At 50.1% G+C, this 19,896-nt stretch overlaps 1 protein-coding gene across 1 annotated transcript in view; it reads right to left on the minus strand.

Annotated features, from left to right (window-relative positions):
- TPCN1 (two pore segment channel 1) overlaps nt 1-19,717 on the minus strand; it is a 58,969-nt gene extending 39,252 nt beyond the window's left edge. The window contains exons 1-2 of the mRNA XM_065889670.1: nt 19,538-19,717; nt 16,828-17,064 (exon numbers count right to left, since the gene is read on the minus strand). Of these exons, the coding sequence (XP_065745742.1) occupies nt 16,828-16,939 (112 nt within the window). The 5' untranslated portion in view covers nt 16,940-17,064; nt 19,538-19,717. The remainder of the gene's footprint in view (nt 1-16,827; nt 17,065-19,537) is intronic.
- Between the last annotated feature and the right edge of the window lie 179 nt (nt 19,718-19,896).

The following is a 19,896-nucleotide window of genomic DNA, read 5'->3' on the forward strand; positions in this document are numbered from 1 at the left end:
CTCAGTTATACCGTAATCCCATCTACATTCTGCACAGGCAAAAGGGCAAGGTCCTTTCCCCGGAGGAGCCATGGTGCGCTCGTGTTTACAGAGCAGTTAACTTGCCAGGAGCCGCTGGGGTCACCTCCACTGATTGTCCTGACCACCCTGCACGTGAAGAACCATGTCTTGCCACTGCTACACAACCCACCACCACCCTCCGCCAAGGCAAAGAGAGAAGAAGGGGTTTGCCAGATGCTGGCAGATAATTTCTCGGTGAGGCTGGAAATTATTTCCATCTTCTTTAGTCTGTGAATTTCAAGGCTTGACTTGGAATTGTAGTTCCTGCTCCCGGGCCCCTGGGTTTTTTATGAGACAAAAGGCTTTTATTCCCACTAATAACTCATCACAAAGTATTTATTGAGCACCTACCACGTGCAAAAGTGCATCGGATGCTTTGAGAAAACATTTGTAAACACTACAACCATCTCCAAGGCCTACTTTGCACACACACACACACACAGAAAAACATGCCAACTCCACTCTGTTTACCCAGTGAAGACGGCAGCACCTGTGCGAACATCTGTCCTGTATTCACTTGGAAGCACTGGAGATGCTAATTGTGAAACGCACGGGGATGGGGACGGAAGCAGCACAACAGCAAATGGAGACAAAGGCATTTTTCACTGCACGCTGGCGCTCCCTGGGCCTCTGCAGCGGGTCAGCGGATAAATGGTGCTCAGGGGAACAAGTCTGGCCATGAGACTCGTTCTCCACGTGGCTACTGATCAGAGGTCTGCTCTAGCCCCTACCTGGGAGCGCCTGGGGGGCTGACTGGACCCAGCTCCCGTGAACACTGGCCACAGCCCAGCATCTGGAACTCCTGTGAGCTGGTGGCTATACTCAGAAGAGCGGCAACAAGGGGTAAGACGGCTGGGAGGCACAGGCGCCTTGGCGGAGTGACATGGCAGGAGGAAGTCTACAACCCGCAGAGAGTTTGATGGCCTGGGCACGCCACTTCTCCAGGACCCGGGCTGTCCTGGTGGGTGCTGCTCCCAGGGGAGCCGGCAGGGCCTGAGAGCCTGTGCAGTCGGTGGCCGGGCACTGGGCTCGGCCTCCTCTTCCTCCTCCTCGGTTCCCTTTCTGTCGAGTGGGGAAGAGAGCGCAAAAGAGGCATCGTGAATAAAGAAAAATACAATGGAAACCAAAAAGCCATCCTAAAGAGTGGGCAGGAGGTGGGGCTACTTCAGTTGAATTGTCTCTGCGGTGCACCTGGACGGTCAAGGAAATTAACATATGGTTCCCCCATTCGCCACCACGGGATCCCTAAGAAAATCCAAAACCCAATTAACATTCCTTAAGAGGAAGAATTTAATAAAAGGAAGGGCAAGCTCAAGTCCTCAACGCGGAGTCCTTAGATTATCTACTCAGAGGCTCTAGAAAGGGCGTCATCGCTACTTTGTTGAAAATGAAACCCTGATACTTTACTATTAGTTAGAGTTTCCACTTACTGAGGTGGTGCCGGGAGATGTTATATGGAATTTCCCATTTAATCTTTATGTCAACCCTGAATGGAGATGTTCTTCTCCCCGTCGTACAGCTGAAGAAAGTGAAACTCAGGGAGAAACTGAAGCTTAGCTCCTCCTTCAAGTTCGCACAGCTGCTGAGAGATGACACTAGAAATTCAATGCCATCCTTTGCTACAGACCAAGAGACTCTGAAGAAATGTCAGAACACACTACATCAGCAGCATGTACGATCACTCGCCCAACACACACACACGTCTAACAACCTGAGGATTCTCCCAAGCTATCCCCGTCTCCAGACTTGGGAGCCCCTGCCCACCCTGGGACAGTGTCCAAGCTCCAAAAGGGAACAGCACAAAACACGCAGCAAAAGCAAACAGCTCAACTGGCCTGAAGGCTGAGCAGGCTCTGCAAGTGAGGAAGTCTGAGCCCCATCGAGGTGGCCAGACAGGCTCCAGGGTGCGCAGGAAAAACTGCCATTCACAACAAAAAGGCAGGCCAGCCAAGTGCGAAGAGCCGAGCTGGCAAGAGAGGGGACCCTGGGGTGTCACAGAGAAAAGGCAGCACGCTCGTCGACGATCACCCACAAGTGAAAGCCGACGCAACCGGCAGCCTGGAGTGGCTCCAAGCCATTAGCCAGCGCTGAGCACAGTCACACTGCCCGAGCTGACTTCCAGCAAGAGCTCAAAGAATAAGAAAAAACAAATAAATAAAATCCCAGTCTAACAAAAAGAGAGATTAACAAGAGGGAGAGGTGGCCTACGCGGGGTAGGGTGGTGGAGGGGCGAGCTCAGAGGTGAGGGAAGGTGGGACCACACCACCCCGGGGCTGACATGGCAATTATGAGACGTGTGCACCCCGGAGAACTCCGAAAGCAGAGACCAAAGACATCCCCAAAGTAGGCTGCTCCTAGGGCAAGCAGGGGCCAGGCCCCGCCCGGCCTAGTTCTGACCTGATCACACGTGAATGAGTCTCCTGGTCACCCCAGATGGTTCCAGGGGCTGGTTAAGCTGTGACAAACAGAGTCACTTGGGACCCTGGGTGTTTTGGGAACCTAGTGACTCACTCCCAGATATGTTACTTCATGGGAGTCTGTTATTAAGTGCCCCGGGTGTGTGCAGAGAAGATGCGGTCCGTGACTTTGCAAAAATTTGTGCTCCCAGAAACAGGCACATCAGGACCCAAAACAATAGCACCTACTCAGGCACAAAGCAAACCCTGATTCAGTACATGAGACATGAATCAAACCTGTCACATGGAGGTGCGGGAGCAAGTGGGCCTCTGCGTCATGTATTCAGAGGATGCGAAGGTGTAGAAGTGCAGCCACTACCCCAACCGGTTAGGGGCGGTTAGGGAAGCTTCCATGGAAACAGAGGACAAGATCTTCGGCTGAAGAAATATGGAGTGGGGATAGATCAGAAGCAAGAGACAGCAGCCCACGGGAAGGTTTGGTAGTGAAAGTGATTCAAATGAAAAAAATGTGAGATTATGTGACTGTTAAATAAACGAGATGATAGGGGACCTCCCCTGGCAGTCCAGCGGTTAAGGCTCCATGCTCCCAATGCAGGGGGCACGGGTTCGATCCCTGGTCAGGGAACTAAGATCTCGCACGCCGCGCGGCACAGCCAAAAAATAAATAAATAAATGAGATGGTATGAACAGCCCTACGTTTAAGACTTTTGCTTATTGGTTCTAATTTCTGGGAGGGGTAGTGCAAGAATGAAGGCCCGTCAGCCAGGGGTATAACTGAGGTGGAATTTCTCATGGCCTGGAAAGTGCTGGGGCCACTGCCACGTGGATGGGGGCCAGGTTGGGAAGGTGGATCAGAGGACTTAGCATTCAAGGTCTTCATTTTCATTTGATCCAAGAACTTGGCCTAACCCTCACCAAGTGAATGGGTCTGAGTTTATGGTTTCCTTATCTATACTCTGAAGTTAATGAAAGTTTCAAAGCCACTAGAGCTTGGATGGAGAAATGTTCCCTCTGGGCAAGGCCTGAAAACAGAGGTGGCAGGTCTGTGATCCGAGAGCAAGAGGGACCCACAAACCTGCCTTCCGCGGGGGGGTGCTGGGCACACAGCAGCCCACCAACACTGATGACAAACGAGGCCCATGGCTCCCCTGTCTGCCTGTCCCCACCCCTCGAATTGCACATCTGAAAAATGGGCATAAATACTGTTACTTCACAAGGGCTCGTAGGAGCAACCGCTTGTGTTAACATTACTGTACGCAGTGTTTCCAACTGCAATCAGCTGTAACAGTGCTTGCTGCCTCCAGTGAGAGAACAGCAAGAATGGCTCTGGGGAAGACTTCTACTTTAAGGTAGCATAAAGGATGCTCTGATTTGTAGCTCCTGGATTCACTGTTGGGCCAGGGTGCAGGGGTGGAGCCCACAGAGCACTCATGGGAGATATTTGCTAGTGTTGTTCCAAATGCAGGCTGAAGTCACCAAATGTTCACCTGGGAGACTCCCCAAACATAACTGAGTCTTCCAGGGAAAAACAAAGCCCCTAAATCACGCCTTTAAAAAAAAAAAAAAGGATGCTGCTACCGTATCATGAGCTTGCTTGTGCTATAGCTAAAATACACAGGGAAAGAGATCTAAAAAAGAATATTTTTAGGGCTTCCCTGGTGGCACAGTGGTTGAGAGTCCGCCTGCCGTTGCAGGGGACACGGGTTCGTGTCCCGGTCCGGGAAGATCCCACATGCCGCGGAGCAGCTGGGCCCGTGAGCCATGGCCGCTGAGCCTGCGCGTCCGGAGCCTGTGCTCCGCAACGGGAGAGGCCACAACAGTGAGAGGCCCGCGTACCGCAAAAATATATATATATATATATATATATTTTTTTTTTTTTTTTTTTTTAATTTGTCATCCAAACACCCCAGTTGTAATCCAAAATGACAATTCCTCAGTCCACGGAGGGTGGTTATGAGAACAGAATTCAACCCTCCTTTTCTCCACTGAATGGAAATACCAGCTATCCAGGAATTATCATGAAAGAGGATAGAGAGAGTTAGATCTACGCTTCCTGGCTGAGCAGACTGAGAACTTCCGGATCAACTCTCTAGCAGTATGGACTGTTTAGAGGGCTGTGTCAGTGCACTGGAACAAAGCAGAAACTTATCTGCTGGATACAGTTAGAAGCCATGCCTTTTTAAATCAGGAGAATAGGTCCTTTCTGATCCTAAGAGCTTGGCAGCAGAGCATATTCATTCCAATCTCTGCTTTTCTTTCACTAATTACTTTCTCCTTGCCAGATACAGCTCCTGACATTACTAATCTGAGACATGCCCTCCTACACATGTATCCCAAGCCAGGCGAACTCACGAAAGGACTCACGGGTTCCATATTGTCCAGATGTTTCCTGAGTGCCTAGGGTGAGGCAAGAACTGCACTGAGCTTCAAGAGACAGAAAGAAAGAGAGAAAGATGCCCAGTCTGGGACTTCCCTGGTGGCGCAGTCGTTAAGAATCCGTCTGCCAATGCAGCGGACACCAGTTCGATCCCTGGTCTGGGAAGATCCCACAAGCTGCGGAGCAACTAAGCCCGTGCACCACAACTACTGAGCCTGCGCTCTAGAGCCCACGAGCCACAACTACTGAGCCGTCGTGCCACAACTACTGAGCCTGCACTCTAGAGCCCGTGCTCCCAACAAGAGAAGCCACCACAACGAGAAGCCCACTCGCTGCAACTAGAGAAAGCCCATGCGCAGCAACAAAGACCCAACACAGCCAAAAATAAATAAAAAACAAAGTAAATTAATTAAAAAAAAAAAAGATGCCCAGTCTGGCTCCTGCCACTATAGGACATGCTGGGAGTTTCCTCTCCACCCACCTCCCAATCTCCAGAGCAAAATGCCATCCCTATTCAGGACTGACCCACCCCAGGGTCTCTAAGGCAGGTCTCTAAGGTCTATCACGGTGGATAGAGACGGCCTCCGGAGTTGGAAAGAAGTCAGCTGGAAGAAATGTTCTCATCACGTCACTTTCTGGTTATTCCACCAACTCTAAACTACTGTCTGGGGAATTCCCTGGTGGTCCAGGAGTTAGGACTCGGCGCTTTCACTGTCATGGGCCCGGGTTTGAGCCCTGGTAGGGGAACTAAGATCCCGCGAGCTGCGTGGCACGGCCAAAAATGTAAAAAAAAAATTTTTTTTAAGAAAAAAATAATAAAGAAAATGCTGTCAGCATTCCAGGCTCTCCATAAAATAGGTCTACCTGCTCTGACCCCTCCCCTAATGAAAACAGCTAACATCCACCCAATGCTCCTTCTGCTATAAGCCAGCCAATGTGCCTGTGTGAGGTACGCTGTCTTGGTTCAACCTTGGGACAGCCCTCTAAGGTAGTATTGGTTTTAGTTTCCTTTTACAGATGAGGAAACCGAAGCTAAGAGACATTATGTCAAGCGCCCAAGGTCCCACGGCAGCAAATGGCAGAGCTAGACTCAAACTCATTGTGTGCTCTTAAACACGCCCCAGACCCCATCTGCCCCAGAGCTCTCATCTTTGGCCTGCATGGGGAGGCTCGTACCCCCTCTTTCCCTCTGCCCAGGCATTCGGTCCTGTCCCCAGCATCCCCAACTCCCACCTGTGCCTAAAACTCCACCTGGGACTTCCCTGGTGGCACAGTGGTTGGGAATCCGCCTGCCAATGCAGGGGACATGGGTTCGATCCCTGGTCCAGGAAGATCCCACATGCCGCGGAGCAGCTAAGCCCATGCGCCTCAAGTACTGAGCCTGTGCTCTAGAGCCCGCGAGCCACAACTACTGAGCCTGTGTGCCGCAGCTACTGAAGCCTGCGTGCCGCAGCTACTGAAGCCTGCATGCCTAGAGCCCGTGCTCCACAACAAGAGAAGCCACCACAATAAGAAGTCCGCGCACAGCAACTAGAGAAAGCCCGTGCACAGCAACGAAGACCCCATGTAGCCAAAAAAAAACTCCACCTGCCCATAGGCTGATCTACTCCCTCAGCTGAGCCTTCATTGTCCTTTGTGCTCTCAACTCCTGCCACTGTACCGTCCTATCAGAATCTACTGCCAGGGCTACAAACTCAAATGCCTGCAGGCACCAGGCAGGTAGCAAACGTGGGAAGCTGGGGTGTGTGAGACGGCAGGTGCTGAGCCCTCACGCTGTGAACAAGCATAATACCTGCTTAAAATACCGTTCAGGCGGAACAAAACAAGTCCCATCATGTGCCTAAGCCACCCCCCTGCCACCTGGTCTTGCCACCCATTTCCAACCACTCTTTGCAGGGCAGCCTGAGTGAATCTGCAGACGCTCCCCTGAAATGTGACCGTGTCACTCCCCTGCTTAAAGTACTCTGGGACTTCTGCATCACCCCCAAGATGAAGTCCCACTCCTCAGCACGGCCCTGGAGGCAGAGAGACCCCCCAAGATCTGGATCCAATCTCTCCTCCCCGCCCACCAGTCAAAGCGCCAACCACACCCACCCCCGTCCACTCCAACTCTTCTACACCTCTGCTCCCCTGCTCCTTTCCTTGAGATGGTCTTTCACTTCCAGCTTCCACTTCCTGCTTCCTGTTCATCTGCTCTTTAAACACTGAGCACAATAAAGCTTAATCTCTCTAAAGCCTTTCCTGATGTGCTCCCTCCCCAAATCAAGCAGACTGACTCCATCTCCTGCCCCAATCTTTCACCTCCTTGGGAAAGCGCTTCCACCTCCCCTGCCCATCCTTACTCTCTCCTCCTCTAAATCCTTCCACGGTTACAATAAAAGCCACAAAAGTAGCACGTCATATACTCGTCTGTCTTATTGCCAACCAGACCATAAATCCTTCACGAGCCGTAACTAGATCTGCTACGTTTCTGTGACCTCCGCAACAGCAGTTCTAAGCTCTGAAGAAATCCATGCCGGCCAGCTGAAAAACTCTTAGCTTTTCAGTTGACAAGATGAGAACGATTCAAGAAAAAAGAAGAATTAGAAGACGACTAGCTAGTAAACTATTAATTCTTTTTAAACTTCTAATGCCCACTTGAATCTTTATTACACATCTCAAAGTCAAAGCTAAAAAAGTGCAGGGGAAGCAGGTTCGATCCCTGGTCAGGGAACTGGGACCCCACATGCCACAGGGCAACTACGCCCGCACGCGCCACAACTACGGAGCTTGCACGCCTCAGTGAGAGAGCCTGCGTGTCACAACAAAGAGCCCACATGCCGCAACTAAGACCCGACACAGCCATAAATAAATAATAAAATAAATCTTTAAAAAAAGAGAGAAGACAGTTGTAAAGTTGGATGCAGATAAGAAAGAAGGAGCAAAGGGCACTCCCACAGGGAGAGTATCAGGTGAACTGCAACCCAGAGGAAGCAAGGAATAAACAGAAAAGAAAGATGAAGGGGATCCCGGGAGATGCACCCACCTGCTCTGTCCTCCCACCTCACCTGCCTGGCCTGGCTCTACCAGGGATCGAACCCGCGCCCCCTGCGGTGGAAGCGAGGAGTCTTAACCCACTGGACCGCCAGGGAAGTCCCGAAATCCGGTCTTTCTTTAGGTGAAGCACACAGGAGGCAGAGAAAAGTTTTCCCCCAGCCAGTTCTGAATCTCACGGAACGGCGTCCAAAGGTGAAGAACCTCTCCGAGGCCACGGAGAGCACATCCGTTGGTTCTGTATTGTTTCCTTATTTTGAAGGAGTTCGTTCTGAACAGAAAACAAAGGCTGAACAGGTAGGTTCTATGTCGTAAAGTAGCGGCCGCTGACTAGATTTTACTCAGCTGGCTGTGTGAGAAATGTGAAACGGTTGCTGATATGTAAAAGTCAGAAGGCTTCCGATGAAAAGCGTAGGTTTTGATTTCTCTGGAAACACTGGAAAATGTAGTCACAAGCAGCCCGTGAGCCCACATGGTAACGAATGGCCAGAGGGAAGTAGCAGCCAGCCCACCGGACAGCACGTGCGCTCCCCAGCGTGTCCCCGGCCCGCCAGGGCCCAGGGCAGCCATGTGCTCAGGCACTTCCTACAAGGTCACGTCAGCTGGGCCACAGCCTCTCAAGTGCTTTGAGGAGAGAAAGAGCCATACGTTTTTATGAGTAGATAAGTACCTCCAACAAAAAGCAAACACAGCGAAGGGGGTCACCAGTGCAAAAGCCAACCCAAGCACTGATGGCCTGAATCAGTTCTCCTGTCCAGGGACACCCTCCAGGCAAGCGATGATAGGGGGTCACCTGCCCCTGGGAACCAGTGACCTTGGGGGATGGCCCTCCTCGGCCACCCCAGCTGGCCTTTTGAGTCTCGTGCCCTGCTCCAAGGCCGGTCCTCCTTTGCCCTTCCTTTCCCAAATCTTGACTCCTACGAGTTCCCATTTTCAGCCCAAACTGTCTTGTTCCAGCCATAATGACGTAAAGTTTAGCCAAATGCCTGTGCGTTGGAAAAGGGCGTACACTGAGGAGAAAGCTGCATGAAGTCATGGCTGTCCTTTGTGGTCTGTTGTTTTTTCACTTGCCCATGTTTTCTAGTTTCTCAGTGATGACCCGATACCACGTGTACAATGAAACCCCCGTAAGTTTTGCTGTTTTTATAACACGAAAGGGAGTTCCAGGTATGGAGCTCCAATTGAGAGTAACATGCCTTGCAAGAAATAAAAGTTTAACTGAAAAAAAAAAAAGAGATGAAGGTATAGATATCATAGAAACCAACTTCCTTTTGGAAAAGAAACTCTGGCCTAAAGTTCTACCTCTTTCACAAAGCTTTACTTCCTGGCGTGCAGTACATCAGCTCAGAATCGGAGTTCCCGAATCAGAAGACCTGGGTTCCAATGCTGCCGCCGACACTTCCTGGCTGTGTGACCCTGGGTAAGTTTCAACCTCTCAGAGTGTCAGTTTCCTCTTCCGTCAGATACAGATGCCGAACCGACCGCACAGATCTGCTGCGAGGACCCAATGACTGAGATGGCACATGTAAAGTGCTTTCAGACGCTGCCTGGCACGTGATAGGGGCTCAATACCCATGAGCCATTATTATTATTTTATTTATTTATTTGTTTTGGCTGCATTGGGCCTTCGTTGCTGTGTGCAGGCTTTCTCTAGTTGTGGCAAGCGGGGGCCACTCTTGGTTGCGGTGCGTGGGCTTCTCATCGCGGTGGCTCTCTTATTGTAGAGCACAGGCTCTAGGCGCCCAGGCTTCAGCAGTTGTGGCTCGTGGGCTCTAGAGCGCAGGCTCAGTAGTTGTGGTGCACGGGCTTAGTTGCTCCACGGCATGTGGGAATCTTCCCGGAGCAGGGATCGAACCCATGTTCCCTGCATTGGCAGGCGAATTCTTAACCACTGCACCACCAGGGAAGTCCCAAGCCGTTATTTTTATTGTGAATGACCTTACTCAGCTTGGACTGATGAGGAGAAAAGGGAGGGAGTCAGGAAATGTCCAAATCAGGAAAGTCACCCAGCAAAGGGAGTCCTATGGACTCCCTGAGCATGAAGGTGGTATGGGGATGGTCCTGGGACCGATGTCCCTCCTGGGGGCTTGATCGCTTGGTGCCTCCTCTGGGTTTCCTTCCAGGGCCACCGTGCTGTGATTCGCGAGGCAGCCCTGGGGGTGGGCACCGCAGCCAGGGGCCGTCAGAGCCCTCCCACGTTCCCTCCCTGACTTGGAGGCTGAGAAGTTGAGCGTTCTCATGAAGCGCTCCTGGAGCAAATGGGAACTTAGCCCCCCCAAGGCGATGGGTAAAGAGCAGTTCAGCAGCCGCTCCAGCCTGCGCCCAGCTGCCACAACTGCCGTTTTGACACGGTAGCTTTCGGCGCGCGGAGGGGAGAGATGGCATTTCACGGCGGGGGGCCTGAGGCAACAGACAGGATCCCCCATGAGGACTCGGAGGGTGGAGGAAGTGAAAGGCTTCAAGTGTGGGTTACGAGGCTGGAAGCCAGCAGGCCGGATGCTTGCTCATTTGAATTGGTGCCTCCGCCGGCCTGGTGACACAGGCATTCTGCCTTGGCGGGGCCCTAGGAAAGCCAGGGGACCAACTCCCGCGGAGCCAAATGCCCAAGCTCCCTGGGAAGCCGTGAAAATCTAACTGCTGTTCCGTCTCCAGTTGCCATGCAGCTTTTGCTTCCCAGCTTGGCGGGGACCACCTGCTGTGCCAGGAGTGGGCCAGAAAAGGATGCAGACCTCGGCCTCGGTTCAGCACCCCTGCTCATGCACTATGATCTTCCAAAGAAGAAGCCTAGTCTCTGGTCATGACAATAGTGCCTAGGACTGGCTGAGCACTTACCATGGGCATCACACATGTGATCTCACTAAATCCCCACGATAACTCTACTGGAAGGTACTACCATGATGCCACCGTACAGATGATGAGGTTGAGGCTTAGAGATGCTAAGTTCCAAACTCAGCTAGGATTGGAGGCCTGCAGCTCGACTCCAGACCCCGAATGCTTAACCATTCCACCACCCAGGGTTATCACAAGTGACAAAAGCTACCCAAGTCCTCGGGCTTTATTTATCGTTTGGCAAGTATGCTGGGGAAGCTTGGTCAGAGAAAGAACAACAGACACAGATTTCTGTGACGGATCACCTACCCTGGGGTTGGTCACCCCTGGGAATACAGCCCCACTGCTCTATCCCAGCTCGTGTTGGCTACACCTGCCCTGAGGCCAACAGCTCTGGCTCACCTTGACTAAGACAGGTGCCAGCTGGCTGTGGCTGCAGGAAAACTCTGGAAAAGGAGCCAGGGTGCCTGCCACGTGTTGGTCCCTGCAAATGGGCAGTGGCCCTCCACCTTGTACTGGGTCTCAGGTTAACTCCTGATGGTACATTAGGCATAGGGGCAAAGGAGGGAGAGGGGGGTCCTCTGCTCTATCACCTTAGGCCTTATCCCTGCATGGCCTGTCACCAGAAAGCCATGAACCACCAGCACCAAAGTAGTGCATGAGACAAAGTGCCCTGCTCAAGCCTCAGCCACCACCTTGCCCACAATCCTTTTATCACCCAGAAAAGGCCGACAGTACAGGCCCATCTTAGGCAGCTGTTGGGTTTAAAGGTAGTGAGAAGGCAAAAGCTGAGTGTGACCAGAAGTCCCCTGGAAAATCCCTCGTATTGCCCACAATATTCAGGCTCTATGGTCTAGAGATGGTCCAGACCACTGACTGATGCGCGATGCAGACAATGGGCTATCTCAAACTGCACTGTCAAACGCCAACCCCGCTGACTATTTTCAAGGTTATTCCTAATTCCATGCTTTAAATACCTTTGCTCATACCTGCCTCCTTTATCAACCTGACACCCCCTGCCTGTGAGTCATTCATTAGCATTTCAGCAGCTACTCTTATAGCCCAGAGATGTCTGAGTCCTGGATAAAATCCATCCTTTCTCATATAAGGAAAAAAAAAATCCAAACCCTCCAGTTTCCTTTAGGGATAATTCCCCAGCATTGATCACCCCTAGCATAGGGTCAAAGGGCACAGGCGGCACAGCCAGATTCCTGGGGACCGCACCTAAGGAAAGGGCAGGAGTGTTATGGGCTGAATTGTGTCCCCCCCCCTAAAATTTCTATGTTGAAGTCCCAACCCCCAGGGCCTCAGAATGTGACTGTATTCAGAGATAGAGCCTTTAAAGAGGTAATTAAGGTAAAATGAGGTCATATGGGTGAGCCTTAATCCAATAGGACTGGTATCCTTATAAGAAGAGATTAGGACACAGACACACAAGCTGAGGACACAGTGAGAAGGCAACTGTCCAAGAGTCAAGGAGAGAGGCCTCAGACAAATCAACCCTGCCGACACCCTGATCTTGGACTTCCAGCCTCCAGAACTGTGAGACAATACATTTCCATTGCTGAAGTACCCCCCCCCCGCCCCCTTCTGTGGAATTTTGTCATGGCAGCCCGAGCACACTAAGACAGGGAGCGTGTGGTACACAGCCAGAGGAAGGCACCAGTGACAGCTGCTGGGTCAGGGCGGAGGCCCAGGGTCAATCAAGGCACACACCCTCAGAGAGCTGGCTTAGTTCTCAGTAGCAGTCGTGCCCACATAGCTGCCAATTCTGCTGAAGGCCTCTGTCTACATTCTTTTTTGGTTTTTTTAAATTGGAACTTGTAAGTTTTATTTATAAAAATGATAACAGAAACTTTCTTACTTTTTAAAAACTATTATTAAGTATGCTGCGTTTAGTTTCCTTTAGAGAAATGCTATTTTTCAAGAATTTTGTTTTTATAAAATTTTTTTTCTCTTCCCTTCTGTCTGCATACTGCCAACGCCTTAACACCTCAAGGGTTTCTATCAGCCACAGACCGGGGGGCAATGATGGCAGCCCCCAGGACAATCAGCTGTGCTGGGAGTGATGAGACGCCAATCACTGGTGAACAGAGGCAGGAGGGGCTGCTGCCCACCTCTGACTGGGCCCTCAGACAGCCCCTCCCATGAGCTAAAAGGCCTCAGAGACCCAACTAGGTTTATTTGGACCATGACTTGTTGAGTGCCTGCATACGGTAGGCATCAAGCTAGGTGATACACAGATGAATGAACACTTGGGGCCTTGGAGGTGATCAGGTGGTTAAACAAGTCATTTCCGCACAGTAAGGAGCCATAACAATGGAAGCCTAGACCAGATACCAAAGCAGAAAAGGGTGAGTAATTAGCCCCATCGGGAACAGGAGGTCCAGTGAAGGCTTCAAAGAGATGGGATTATCAGCAGGATTGTCAAGACAGAACTGAAGCTCATGAGTAAACAAGAGCCTGAGGAAAGCATGCCAGACAGTTACCAGCAAGGCGGAGAGGTTTAAGAATATACCGGGGATTCCGAGAACGAGAATTGTGGGTTGAAGCAGGAAATGGGACTGGTCAGGCAAGAAGGCACTAGAACACACGTATGCTGGCTAAGGAGCTTGGCCGTCATCCTATAAGGGACAGGAAGGTCCTGGGGGCGGCAAGCTGGGGAAATTACAGGCAGACCTCAGAGATGCTGTGGGTTCAGTTCCAGACCACTGCGATCAAATGAATATCGCCATAAAGTGAGTCACATGAAGTTTTTGGTTCCCCAGTGCATATAAAAGTTATGTCTACACTATACTGTAGTCTATTAATTGTTCAATAGCATTATGCTAAAAAACAATGCACACACCTTAATGAAAAAATACTTTGTTGCTAAAAAATGCTAACCATGGGACTTCCCTGGTGGCGTAGTGGTTAAGAATCTGCCTGCCAATGCAGGGGACACGGGTTCGGGCCCTCGTCTGGCAAGATCCCACATGCCACGGAGCAACTAAGCCCGTGCGCCACAACTACTGAGCCTGCGCTCTAGAGGCCGTGAGCCACAACTACTGAAGCCCACGTGCCACAACTACTGAAGCCCACGCACACCTAGAGCCCGTGCTCCGCAACAAGAGAAGCCACCGCAATGAGAAGCCCATGCACCGCAATGAAGAGTAGCCCCCGCTCGCTGCAACTAGAGAAAGCCCACGTGCAGCAACGAAGACCCAACGCAGCCAAAAGTAAATAAATAAAATAAATAAATTTATATTTAAAAAAATGCTAACCATCGTCTGAGCCTTCAGTGAATCGTAATCTTTTTGCTAGTAGAGGGTTGGAAATATTGCAAGAATTACCAAAATGTGACATCGAGACAGGAAGTGAGCAAATGCTCTTGGGAAAACTGGTGCTGAGAGACTTGTCTGATGTAGGGTTACCACAAACCTTCGATTTGTAAAAAACGCAGTACCTGTGAAGTGCATTAAAACAAGGTACGCCCATACCAGGTCAGATTTGTGTTTTAGACGGACTGCTCAGAGAAGCGGGCATGGGGGACCTTGAGAAGAAAGTCAATGCCAAAATCCAAGCATGAAATCAGAAAGGCCCATACGGAGGAGATGGAGCAGGCAGGCCGCCTCTGAAATCTTTCCTTTCCTCTAAGAGGCACTACTGTTTTTCCTAGCCAGGCTTGGAGGGTTACAGCCATTAGTTCTTAGAGATTTTAGCAAATATCGCAGGAAGAGGATGAGACAGGAAACTGAGGCACTAGTGCACTTCGCAGAAAGCACAGTTTCCCTGGACCCCATCAGTTGTTTATTTTGTTTTTCTTAAACGAACTAAAAATGAGCCATCGACTTCGCCAAGAAATGAATGGCCTTACTAGCGGGCTATCCAAGGTTAGTTTTATTGTCTACTTGGCCTATTTCCCAATCATCAAGCGCCTTCATCGTTTCAAAACCTGATCTTGACGCAGAACTAGGCTGCTCTTCCCACTTTGATCCTTCAGGAGACCTGGACAGCCTGTCATCAACACCGATACTGTGGGAGGACTTAAAAGTGGCACCCACGACAATGATTAGGAGTCCAATTTAGAACCTTGAGCCTGGCTATTTCCAGAATGATCCATACCCTGTGCGTATCAACCACCCTCCCTCCAGTCCATTCCCTCATTGGCGATGGACTTAACCCGCTCCCCTCACTAGGGGGTATCCTACTCTGAAGCTGAGACAATGTCACATTCATTTACATCCCTTTCCCCAAAGCACCTTACATGGTGGTGTTAGAGGGAAGATCAGAGAGACACTGCTGCTTGCTAGCTGTGTGACCTTGGACAAGTTACTTAACCTCTCTGAGGCTTTGCTTCCCCAGTAAATATGGATAATAACAATAACTCCACCTTAAGGTTATATGATGAAATAATATATGTAAATGCTAAGGACCAGCACTCACACTCATTAAAGGCTTGTGAAGGAGGAAAAGGAGAGGGAGGAGGGGAGGAGGAGGAAAAAGGGAGGAAGAGGAGGGGAAGGAACTTTGGGGTCAGTCCTCGGTTCAAATCTCTGCTCAACCGCTTGCTTGGCTGTGTGACATCAGGCAAGTTCCTTAACCTCTCTGACTCACCGTTTTCCCCTCCGTAAAATAGGAATAATACTGTCTACCTTGCAAAAAGGATCTTAGTTAGGATAACAGGTGAGAAAGAGCCTGAGGGGAGGGGGAAGGGTAAGCTGTGACGAAGCGAGAGAGTGGCATGGACATATATATACTACCAAACGTAAAACAGATAGCTAGTGGGAAGCAGTCACATAGCACAGGGAGATCAGCTCGGTGCTTTGTGACCACCTAGAGGGGTGGGATAGGGAGGGTGGGAGGGAGGGAGACGCAAGAGGGAAGAGATATGGGAACATATGTATATGTATAACTGATTCACTTTGTTACAAAGCAGAAACTAACACACCATTGTAAAGCAATTATACTCCAATAAAGATGTTAAAAAAAAAAAAAAAAAGAACCTGACACTTAGCTTGCCAACTCTAAGGTATTTAAGAAGTGGGCCTGAAATCACAGCCACTGATTTCTTGGTCCTGAATGGCACTTAGGGAAAAATCTGGTCTACTTTCTAATCTTCCTCGATCGCCCAGCTCTGCCACTCTGGATGGGTGAACACGCTAAACCAAAGAGAGGCCAGTTTAGAGGGAGCCAGGCCTCCCATTGCACTCCCATCCACGGGAACAATGCTGTCCTTCACCACTTCCAAGGGGAGGCTGTTAAGCTCCCTGCAAGCCAGCTGTGTTCTCTCTGGACAAAGGAGATGGGAGAGCCAGGCTTATCTTTCCCTGGACCCAAGCAATACCCCTGACTCAACAGTATGGCTTGTGGGTAGAATTTCCATCTGCTAAGGAGACCCTAAAGCCCTAGCCCCTGACATCTTAGGACCCTCCATTAAAGGCAAGTTATTTTAAGCCTCTCTTGGACCCAAGGCCTGAGCAAACGAAGCAAATGGCTTCGGGACAAGAAAGGTTTTTAAGGCCTCTCGTTCTGCCAGAAACACACTTAAAATCTAAAAAATTTAAAGCTCACAACCTCCCGCGGGTTCACTTTGTGCTGCTGGGCTTTGGTTTAGAGGAAGACAAAGCAAAACCCCAAACCCTCAAATCAATGGGTCACGACAAATGCTCGCCCCCTTCCACCCTGTCCTGGGCAGTCCAAGGACTGAGTGCCGGTGGGGAGAAGCAGTCAACTCCACTTTCCTGCCAAGGATCAGGCAGACAGAGACCAATGTTGAAATCTGTTTCTTTTTTTAACAAGGAATGGGGCAGGGAAGCTAGCCAAGGAGCAGGTTTGCCTGAGGTCCCCACCAAGCATCCATGAACAAAACCAGGGTACCACAGGCGCAAGAGAGGGGAGGCGCTGAGGGAAGCAGGGCAGGCTAGTCCCGGAAAGCACCCCAAAATTGAGGGTGCAGGATTAGGACCCCACAGGATTAGTCTCCCAGTAGTTTCTGTGTCAGAACTTGGGAGTCAAACATGGGGTCAGGCATTCAGGTACATGCATCTACCAACAGAGCACCAAGCCCACAACTCGCCCCCTGAAACAGAAAAGCTGCACCCCCTCCCCCAGCCCACCCTACCATCTTACTTCTGCTGGGCAGATCCTCTTGGCCCAGGCCGTTGGAGGGAGCTAGTAGGGTGCTGCCACCCTCATCCAAGGTCAGGATGAGGGGAACGTCGTCATCTAAACTCACGGCCATGTTCTCCTCTCCTATAGCCCTCAGGATGTGATGTCCAGAGCTTTACGTAGTCTCTGCTTTGAGCTCCAGTTCAAAGCCACTGGCCCAGAGGTGCTTCTTAGAAACTCCTCCATCAGTGGCATCTTCTAGGGTTTGGGGGATTAAAAAAAAAAAAAGAAAAAAAAGGACAATTATCAAAATACAACCACTACTGATGAAAATGTTCTGGAATTAGATAGTGGTGATGGGTACATAACCTTACAAATATACTAAAAACCACAGAATGGTACCCTTTAAGATGTAAGATGATGGATCTTATAGTAATGTGAATTATATTTCAATAAAAAAGAGTATTGCAGTATAATAGCACTAAAATTCTGTGCAAGATTAAATACTGAAAGTTAAGGGTAATTATGTTTGGAGATTGGGATTATGGCTAATACATTCCCCCTCTACCCTTCTTAACCCTTGTTTGTGTGTGAATTTCAGAGGTTTCAAAGACTTAAAAATATATATACATATACAACCATTCAAACAATAGTAGTTAATACTCAGTGAGCGCTTACTATATGCTGGGGCTCTTCTAGCAATTTTTAAGTAAAGCTGATTGAAACTTCGTAATAGATAAGTAGGATTATTATCCCCCATTACAGAGGGGGGGACTTAAGGCTTGACTTAGAGAAGTTAAGTAATTTACTTGTCCAAGAACCCACAGCTGGAAAGCCAAGCTTTGAACTACACAGTCTGACTCCAGACCTGTGCTCCCCGCCAGCATACTACAATTCCTCCATGTCCCAGCCCTGGTATTTAGGCAGCTGTTAGCTCCAATGACCTATAAAGAGTTAGTGTGCCAGGTCATCTAGATTTGCCCATATCACTCTTATTACTCTCCTAGATTTAGGTATTTGGGGAGGAAGGGAAAGAGACTAGAATATTTTTTTAAGTGATGTCCGGAGTCACACAGCGAAAATGCTCATTCTGAACTCCCAATTCAAAACGGTCAGAACTAGCCTGTTACAGTTCCTATTTATAAACATTCCCATTTCCGCTGAGGAGGACCAAAAGAAAAGCAAACACTCAGCAGATCTAACAGCAGACCTTTGAACTTGAAAACAGCAGCAGGTTCCTTCCTCAAACTGCTGTATTCTGGTCTCGATCAAGTTTGCCTCCAAACTAACCCACTGAATGGCAACCCATCAATTTACTTCCTTCACGAATCACCAGGACAATCCAGGGAAGGCCCCTGTGCGTCAGTATCTTCTTAAAATTAGGCAGTAAAAGTGAGCACCATTCTTTGCTGCTAAGCCTGTAGCGGTCTGCCCAGTAAACTTCCTGTGAGATTTTTTTTTTTTTAAGTTTCCTCCAGATCTGGGGATTAATTTCACTTTTAAATCTCAGTAGTGGGAAGACAGAAAAGGAAATTCCAAATGAGATGTTACCATTTGGCTGTCTTAAGCATTATATGTTTTATTTTTTTTCTTTTTGGCTTAACTTTTTATCACAGCTATTTTCAAACACACTCAAACGTAGAGAGAATATATAAATGAACTTCCCTGTGTCGATCACTCAGCTTTGACAATTATTAACATCTTGTCATTCTCTCCCATATTTATTTTGAAGGCTGGAGAGTCTATTAACTTTCTCAACTCATCAAGAAGAGCTTTTTTAATTGTATCACTGTTATCAAAAGAGCTACTGTTTTTTATTTTAACTGTATAATATATGACTGGTTGCTTGCAATGCATGCATTAGTTCTGTGGATCTCAGCTGGGGTGATTCCCCTGCCACACACACACATTAGCAAATGTATGGAGACATTTCTGATTGTCATAAGTAGTGGGTAATAGTAGGTAGAGGCCAGGGATGCCTGGAAACATCCTACCATACACAGGTGAGACCCACCACAACAAAGCAATAGGTGGCTCAAAATGTGAATAGTACTGCTGTTAGGAAATCTTACTTAGCTAATGTCCCCACTTCACAGATGAGGAAACTGAGTCTTAGCAGGGTTAACCTAACCTGCTTCTTGTAAATAAACAGCAAGGAAGTGACAGAGTCCAAATTTCAACCCAGGCAGTCTGAATTCAGGGACCCTCCCCACTTAACCATTACCCTTCATCTCTTCCCAGACGGTCCCCTCATCTGAATTCAAAGCCATTATTTTACAGAGAGGGAAAAGTGAGGCCCAGAGGAGAGAAGGGAAGCCCTTGCCCAGGGTCACAGTGCTTCTCCCTCTGTTGAGGAGCCAGAAGGGAAGGGTCACCCCTAGGGACAGGTCCTAGGGAAAGAGGGCAGGCAGGCTCTTGTGGGGTGGGTCGCCTGAGGGCGCCAGGGAGACAAGCAGACGAGGGAGGAGGGTAACGAAGAGGAGTGCGGGCGCCTGCTCCACATGCTCGTCCTTGCGCCCCTTCTCCCCGCCCAGGGCTTCCCCGGGCGATCCCTACGCTGCGGTCCCCGCAACCAGGGCTGGAGGGAGAGAAAAGCGGCGATGACTTCGCCGCAGGCCCTCTTGGCCCTACCTGCCCGCCTCCCACGTTCCAATGCCCTCACGCCGAGCCCCCTGACCCCTGACCCCTGCCCTCTCCATCAGGCCAACCCTCACACCCCCTGAATTCTTACATGCGCCGCCCCAGCAACCCGGACCGCGCGCCGGGGTCCGCACCGCGCAGCCCAGCCCTCCGGCGCCGCCGCCAAAGCCACGAGCCCGGAACTGTTGCAGCTGCAGCGACCGCCGCAGCCGCCGCCACTTCAGCCGCTGCCACCACGGCAGCTGCGCCAGCTCTCCCATCCACCGCCTACTGTCCCTTCCACCCCACCGGCCCCGCCCCATTTTCCCTTCACCGCTGCCTATTGGCTACCTCAGCTGTTATGGTGAGCTCTGATTGGTCAAGTCTTACGTCCTTTCCCAGTTCTTGCCTGCTGCTAAAGCAGGACTCCCTGCCTCCCTCCTCGAGAAGGGGCGGAACGAATAAGCTCCG

This window comes from Phocoena phocoena, chromosome 13 (genome assembly GCF_963924675.1).
Source record: "Phocoena phocoena chromosome 13, mPhoPho1.1, whole genome shotgun sequence".
Taxonomy (NCBI): Eukaryota; Metazoa; Chordata; class Mammalia; order Artiodactyla; family Phocoenidae; genus Phocoena; species Phocoena phocoena.